This window comes from Trachemys scripta, chromosome 2, assembly GCF_013100865.1.
Source record: "Trachemys scripta elegans isolate TJP31775 chromosome 2, CAS_Tse_1.0, whole genome shotgun sequence".
Lineage (NCBI taxonomy): Eukaryota > Metazoa > Chordata > Testudines > Emydidae > Trachemys > Trachemys scripta.
The window spans coordinates 15,083,757-15,092,188 of NC_048299.1; the positions used below are offsets into that span (position 1 = coordinate 15,083,757).

Here is an 8,432-nt window from a genome sequence, read left to right on the forward strand (position 1 = left end):
TCTCAGTGCCTTAAATTCCTATAGACTTCCACACTATCCAGGAGCAGATCCTTATTCTTACATTTGGAAACTGCACTTGACCTACTCTGCAAAACTGCCGCTACCACAATGGATCATTATTCTGCACAGAATGTTTTTCCTTGCACCAATGCCCCCAGTAACCTAAGCTCTTCCCAGTGATATAGAAACACTGCTTTCTGATAATTAAGGTGTGATGATTGGGAGAAATCTGACTACGTACAGCTTACAAATTCTGTCTCATATTGGGGACTCGCTGTGTGTCTGCTTCAGACTGCCAACTCCATTTTGAATGTGGGCTAGGCTGCCACCTCTGTTGTCTTTTTACCTCCATTTTGGACACAGGGCTAACACTGGAGGGTTGTTAAACCTCGATGGTCTTCTATTAACATGGAAGCCCCCTTGGACAAAGAGTTGCCAACTGCCCACAGAAAACCAGTCTGCCCATGCAGACTGAACTAAGGAACGGATCAGCTGCTGGGGGACTCCAATCACCTGACAAACCTGATCAGGGGTCACCTGATAAGGGGACTGGAGGTTATAAAAAAAGGGATTTCTCACTGGCCATTTTAGAGCTTAAAGAGAGAGGAGACTAGAAGCAGAAAGCTGGCTGTAGGAGTAAAAGGAACCTCCATATTCCAGAGGAGAAGCCATGTGCAGGAGGAAAGGGGGTCAGGAAAGATCCTGGACTTCTCAAAAGACTGTAACCTGAACCCAAAGACTGCTCAAAGTGGTGAGGGATCCGAGCAGGGAAACATGTACAGGTGTTTTATTGTTTCGTCTAGATCTGCATCTCTCTTGTGCTAACTAAAGTAAAGTGTAATTGTGTTAGAAACCTTTGCAAAGCCTGTATAATAATAATTAATGGAGATAGCCCATCTCCTAGAACTGGAAGGGACCTTGAAAGGTCATCAAGTCCAGCCCCCTGCCTTCACTAGCAGGGCCAAATACTGATTTTACCCCAGATCCCCAAGTGGCCCCCTCAAAGATTGAACTCATAACCCTGGGTTTAGCAGGCCAATGCTCAAACCACTGAGCTATCCCCCTCCCCACTCCCTGTGTGTAATGTGCTTCCACTATCATGTGTCTCGAGAGGTAAATGGTAAACCAGAGTGTTCATAATGTTGGAGCTCTGGGAAAGGGTTTGCTGAAGCAACCAGGGCATCTTGGGGGCTGGGTCAGGCCTGGTCTGGGGGCCTATAGCAGCTGGACTGTGGGACCCCACTTCTGCGAAGAGGTAACAGAATCCGTGCCCATGCAGGAAGCGTGCCACAGAGGCCAAAGAGATGCTTAAAAGCACACAGGTCCTGCATGTAGGGTGACCAGATGTCCCGATTTTATAGGGACAGTCCTGATTTTTGGGTCTCTCTCTTATATAGGCTCCTATTACCCCCCACTCCCTGTCCTGATTTTTCACGCTTGCTGTCTGGTCACCCTACCTGCATGTGGGATGCAAATATACCAGGCTAGTGAATGTCTAGCAGGAGAGCTTTACCGGGGCTGTGACACAAGGCAAAATGATTCCTGCCGTCAAGTCAGTTTAGGATTTATGGATCTGACCACAGAAAGAAGCAAATGTAATAAAATCATCTTCTTTTCTGTGTGACCCCAAGGATGTATGTAACCACCCCTGAAATAATAGTGAAAAGTAATAAAGTCAAATATTCATTTTCTGCTATATGATATGGACATTCAGGGTATGTCTTCACTGCAGAGTCAACTCCATTATCTACACTGGAGTTAACTCCTCGTGAGTTGGCCTAACTCGATGAGAGTGGCCACACTGAAATAACACTTGAGCTACACAGAGTGATTGTGTTAGCAGCTGCTGAGCTGTGCTAACTCCAGCTACTGCATGTATCCCATGACTGGCCAGCCAACTTGAACTAAAAGCATCATCACACCTGTGCATGGACAGAACTTGAGTAAGGGGCAACACAAGTTTAAACTCAAGCTAACCAAAGTGAAGACAAGTGCTCAGATATTTCAACCCCTTCTTCCAAAATACCTAGAGGGCCTGATTTATCACTGCCTAGCGCTTTGTGTAGTCACTGACAGCGGTGTACAGTGGTTTTAAAATGCTACCATTCTGATTTGCACAAGTGTAGGTGACTACAAAAGGGGAATCAGATCCTGTAACACTCATAGGAGTTACGCTTGAATAATAGTGCAAGATTCGCCCTTTCAGAAAGGTCTTTCACCCAGAGAGATTCAGATATTTGCACTTTAAAAAGTCACCCTTTCAAACAGCAATTCACCTGCTCCTTTTAATTACTCATTTCAAGATAGACATGACATCTTTGCAGACCCCAAGTTGCCCATCAACAGCCAAACAAGTTGACTGATGAGCACATGTTAACACATCAAGCCAGCTACTACAATCCTTGGCCCTTATGAATGTCAAGACAACTGCTGAGACAAACTAAACCCTACTGACTTCCTAGTCTGGCATTTAGGAATTAGCCAATCATAGTACTGCATCACATGGCAGAGATTCACGTGGTCAGCTCTACTATATGCTGATTACAGCTGGCTGCTATGAGAAACAATGCCTACAGCAGCACTGCCTTATTTACTTAATACACCACCTGGTATTTGAGCTCTCACAGGGTGCTTTGCACTCAGCCGCAGAGGCTTTAATGAAGCTACATTCGTTTTGTATTCTAGTGGAGCCTATTGGGACTGTTAGCTCTAATGCTGAACTGCTCTTTCCACTGTCGACCTCAGTTTTTCAGGGGTTGTTACTGTGGGTTTTCATTGCTGTTTTAGTTCATGTTGGGCTAGATACACCCATTAATGCAGAGAGAGGCAAACTGCTCTTCCTTGCACAAGAAACCACTGGGGCCCAGGGTTCACCCCCCAAGAGGACGCAAAAAGTAAGTTTCCACTGGCTTTCTTCCCCAGGGGTTTCTGTCAGGGGACGACCGCTAATTTTCACTGGGGGCTCAGAACGTAGACGTTCTTTTGGCAAAGACTGCAATAGGGATCTATTGAATCACTGTCCCCTGGATGCCAAGTTTTCCAGGTTGAACTAGGCCCCTCCCTGCAGGGGGAGGCTGCTACTGATACCTGCCTCTGCAACCTCCCTCTGGCTGATTTTTCATGCACGGGCTCCTGTGTCCTGTTTTATGCAGGCAAAGCTCTCATAAACCAGAGATTATTTTTATTGTTTAATATTTGTTTCTGGTGGCACCTAGTGTCCAAGGTGCGTCACAAACATAAAAGATGACATGTTCCCTACCCTTTGTTTTTTGTCTTTCAGAATGTAAGCTCTTCAGGGCAGGGACTAATATATAGATCTATAATACACCTAAAAATGTTGAGGTAGTAACTGGCCTCTTCTAATACAAAATTAAATAACTTTGCAAATCACCACTTTAATCACTAGGGTTTTTTTAAGCAGATACTTTAGGAGGTTTCCGAACAATGTGTGACATTTCTTCTCCTGTGCGGTAGTATGTTTTCACAAGGGAGTAAATTTAGGATGGATTGGAGACACAGGTATGATTTAGAAGCTCCTTGCTTTGTCATTTTAAATCAGACCCTTGTCTTTAATTGTGTGTGTTATTCCCACTGGATGTTCCTGTTAAAGGAAACTAAAGGAAAAAAACAAACATCACTGACATTACAATTGATACTAAGGGGACAAATTATATGAAAAGAACTCTCACAATCTAAATCTTAGCATACGAAGTCCCACTGAAATCACTGAGGATTTGCACAGTATACATACTATCCTTATAATCCAGAGTATGGAATGTTAATACATATAAAAAACATGATGCTATCTATTTGGCATGCATGCATGAAAGCCTTTAAAAAAAAAAAAAAAAAAAAGCGGCCAGTGCAGACAAGGGTACACCCATCTCAATGCATGTGGCCATTAACCCTAAGAGTTGGACGTGTGCTTAGAATAATGCACCTTCAGAAGGCAACCAGAGCAGGGGCCTTCAAATCTCAAGTCCTAGGGCCTATTCCTGACTCTGCCATTGGCTTGCTTTGCGAATTTGGACAAGTCACTGAGCCTGCGTGTCAGTTTCTTGACCTGTAAAATGAGGATAATAATTACAAAGGTGCTAATAGTGGCTCCAATAGTTAAGGCTGAGTTGAGAGTCTGACTTAAAGAACAATTTACTTTTGTTTATTTTCTGTGATGCTCACAAGGGTGATGTGTGGTTTGAGTAATTAAATTCTTGTAAAGTATCCTCGGGGAAAGACATTATAGGAGCACAAAATGTTAACTAGCAATTCATCTGTCTCTGAAATCCATATTTTTCAGAACATCTCTTCTGTTATTAAAAGAAACAAATTCTCCCTTGTGCTAGTGTGTGTGGGTTACACTAGCTCCTTTTAAAATTCAACAGGAATAGACGCCCTGCAGCCTGTGGCGCTCCCCACCACGCAGCAGCTGACCCAGACTTCTGCCTCATCATAATTCTTATCTGGCTAACCAGGGAATTAATTGTTGGGCACATTTGGGATAGCAGAGACTGCACGCTGCTTTTTAGTGCATCCACCAAAACCCTCTTGAAGAAATGACTCAACTCCCTAGCAGAAAACACATTGCTATGGGTCTGCTCTTGATCCCACTGAACTCAAAGGTAAAATTCCCATTGAGTTAGCTTGTGCAGGATTGTGATCCCAAATGAACGTTAGCGACGCTAAGCAGCAGCTGCCTTGGAGAGTTTCACTCTGTGTTGATCTCCAGCTGCTGGGCTGCTCGTAGTCTAACCCCCCTTCTGGGCAATGATTTACACAGCTCTAGTTTTCTTCCAGCTTTCCTTATTTAGTGCTTAGAAGCCCCCAGCTGAAGCCCAATTACACCATGCCACCATATACTTGAGCAATCAAAGGCATCATACTAATCCTCCACCCCCAACAGAGAAAGCTGGAGAAAGCGGGGGAAAAAGTCATACTAACCCCTTTGGCTGCTTCTCTTCCTGGGATTCTCCATAGTCTCTTCACAGAAACAGTTACTGTTACGTGCTCCCTTGATCCTCGCCCCCGACCTGAGCCATCCCCCATTTATAGACTACACTCTAGAGAGCACGCTCCAGTACTTAGAGCATACGGCCAGGAATCAGGAGGACAGGGTTCTATTCTTGGTTCTGCCAGTGACTTGCTGTATGACGTTTGGAAAACTGCTTAATCTCTCTGTGGGCCAAAGTCATCCCTGGTTTAACTCCAATGAAGTCAATGGGGTTTACACCAGGGATTAATTTGTCCCTGCACATCAAATTCCCCATTTGCAAAGTGGAGATAAGTTAGTTTGTAAAATGCTTTGAGATCCTTGAAAGAAAGGTGCCAAGTATTTTTATAGATAATCTGTAGCTAGTTTCCCCACTCTGGGAAATGCTTCTTTAACTGGCCAAATGCATTGCTCTGGCTGCAGGCTAAGGAACTGAGCAGACACTGCCCCTCCACCATGCCCTTTTCTTGACAACGTGCCTGCTTGCGAGGGCCGGTGCAAGACAAACGCCTGACAAAATGTGCCGCACGGTGGCTTCCCTCACCCGGCTGTACTACAGGCTGCAGCTGTTGCCTCCTCTCAACACTCAGCCCCATGCTGTTGTAAAATACTGGCAGGAGAGAGTGCAAACTGCCCTTCAGCAGTGTTTAAGCCAGTGCATGCCTACATTTTCCATAGGCCTGGCCAAGTGGTTTCTCTCTCCAGGAAACCCTTCCCCTCTCATGTCACCCAGTCCCAGCCTTCTTCTTGGGCTCACACCTCATGCAGTGCCTAGCTTCACCCCACACCCCATCCCAACTAATTATTTTAAGCTTCGTACAGCTAGGGTTACCATATTTTGAGTGTCCAAAAAGAGGACACTCCACGGGGCCCCGGCCCCGCCCCCAGCCCCAACTCCACCCCTTCCCCACAGTCCCTGCCCCAACTCCGCCCCCTCCCCTGCTTCCCGCGAACATTTGATTCGCGGGAAGCCTGAAGCAGGCAGCAGGTAAGGTGGGGGGGGAGGAGACGCGGCCCAGTCTGGCCCCCCCGGCGTCTCCAGCCTGGCTCGGCTTGGGCCCTGGGGTGCTGGCCCCGGGCCAGCCCCCGGCCGAGCGCCCCCGGCTCAGCACCACCGGGCCAGCCCCCGGCCGAGCGCCCCCCGGCTCAGCACCACCGGCCCGGCCCCCGGCTCAGCACCGCCGGCCCGGCCCCGGCCCGGCCCCAGCCCAGCCCCGGCCCCCGGCCCAGCACCGCCGGCCCCACATGTCCCGATTTTCCCGGACATGTTCGGCTTTTTGGGATTTCCCCCCAGACAGGGATTTGAGGCCCAAAAAGCCGGACATGTCCGGGAAAATCCGGACGTATGGTAACCCTAGTACAGCACATTGTATCAATCACATTCTTGGTTAGTTACACCCCTCAGCCCTCCCTCTTCCCGTCACATCATCTGAAAACAATAGGATGACCAGACAGCAAATGTGAAAAATGGGGACAGGGGGTGGGGGGAGGGGGTAATAGGAGCCTATATAAGAAAAAGACCCAAAAATCGGGACTGTCCCTATAAAGTCAGGACATCTGGTCACCCTAGAAAACAATGGGAGCTGAGGGTGCTCAGCACCTTGCAGGATCCTGCAACTTTGGGGGCAGGGACCGTCTCCATTTCCGTAAATCCCCTTCCAAAGTTATGGCACTAGAGAAATATCAAATACAAACAATCCAGTCTCTGCTCCTCCTGCCCACATCACTCCCAGTCCCTGCCTTTCCCTGTCCCCACTCTCACCGCCAGTGCATGCATTCTTGACTGACTGCCTCCAGCAGCTCTCATCACGGGAAGCATCTATTCTTTCTGTCTCATCTGCTTCAGTCACTTGTTCTTCTCAAGACCAGGGCCTAAAAAAGTTACTCACACACTACAGAATAAAGTGCTAGTTCCAGGCACTGGCCACAGCAGCACTAATCACTTCGGGAGTTTTTAAAATGTGCCGCAGATCCACTGATTTTGGTACATGTATCTGACTGACACTCCAGGCTCCCCATCTCCACCTTAATGATGAGTCTCTGAGAGGAGCCCTGGTGAGTCTTATTCAATACCGGGCACTCAAATCTGCAGCTGATTGCTTCAAACCCTAGTCTCTCACATATTGGAGCAAGTCAGGCAGGTAAAAGCACACACAACTGAATGGCGGGCAGGCCACGGTGGTACACGGAGTTCACTGGTAAGGTAGGAGGCTGTGTGGGCAGGGCCATCCCTACCCATACACAAAGTACGCAGCAAATTTCCTGGTGCCTTATGCAGTTCCGTGCTGCTCCAACCCCTGCTCCGCCTCTTCCCCATGGCCCCCACCCCTGCTCCGCCCTAGCCCCGCCCCCACTCCAGCCAGCCCTTCCCCTGAGGACTGCAGCAGGGGTCGGGCTCCCTGCACTCACCGGCATCGATAAGTACAGCGACCTGGCCCCAGCCTGCTCCACTCCCCTGGCTCCCAGCTGCACTGCTGGCGAGTGCTGGGGGGGCGGTTCCTCCTTGCCCCCCAAGGCTGGGAACCAGGGGAGCAGAGCAGGTTGGGGCTGTGTCACTCCACTTCCCGCAGGAAGTGGCCACTTCCCCTCCCCCCCCACCCCGTGGAGGCCTTCCCCTCCCCACCCCCAGGGGGCTGCATAGGGCACCAAAATGGCTAGGGATGGCCCTGGGTGTGGGTCACTGCAGGGGAGGAAAGGTGAAGCTTCAGAGGAAAGGAATGGGATGAGAAGGATGCTGCGTATGAACCACTGGTCTACTGTAGTGTCAATTTTAAAAACCCTGTAATTTTCTGACCTAGATTTAGGGCTCCAGATTCAGAGAGCAGAAGCAAACACTTAAATTCGAAGTACTGCCTGGTGCAGGTCAGGCCTTAGTCTGATAACCTAGAGCAATCACCTAAAATTATTTAATGTACCCTGGGGGACAATCCAAGATGTAGACTCCATGACCTAGTGCTGGGGAGCCAAACTCATTCTGTGGAATGGGCTGAATCCTAGTTTTCATTTTGGTCTGTGAGCCAGGACTACATTCTTCCCTCATTCCACAGGAGAATTACACTGATGTCCATGGGAAGCTGACACAAAAGTCAAGAGTAGAATATGGCTTTTATAGAGAAACTAAATTTGTACTTATTGTTATGTATGATAAGTGCAGTACCATATCATTGCTTTCATCACTCATTGGGGAAACGTGGACCTGTTAAGAGCACTGCTATCTTTGCCCTTCTGCTTTTCCCCATTCTCCTATGCCTGTTCCTCTTCTCTTCCTTGTCATAGGGTACGTCTATACTAGGGTTACCATTTTTAGTTATTAAAAAGGAGAACACTCCATGGGGACCCGGCCCCGCCCCAACCCCACCCCTACCCCACCCTCAGCCCCGCCCCAACTCTGCCCCCTGCTCCTCCCGCGGGCCCGACCCTGGCTCCCGGCCCGGCCCTGCCCTGC

General features: G+C 48.6%; 1 protein-coding gene across 9 annotated transcripts in view; it reads right to left on the bottom strand.

Moving 5' to 3' along the window:
* Positions 1 to 8,432, bottom strand: part of PRKAG2 (protein kinase AMP-activated non-catalytic subunit gamma 2) — a 393,593-nt gene that overhangs the window by 155,816 nt on the left and 229,345 nt on the right. Inside the window, exon 1 of one of the 9 annotated variants that reach the window (XM_034759963.1) lies at positions 4,939 to 5,021. The exons of the other annotated variants lie outside the window; for them this stretch is intronic. Within the exon in view, the coding sequence (XP_034615854.1) occupies positions 4,939 to 4,972 (34 nt within the window). The 5' untranslated portion in view covers positions 4,973 to 5,021. Of the gene's footprint in view, positions 1 to 4,938; positions 5,022 to 8,432 lie in introns of those variants that run through there. 9 annotated transcript variants of the gene reach the window in all.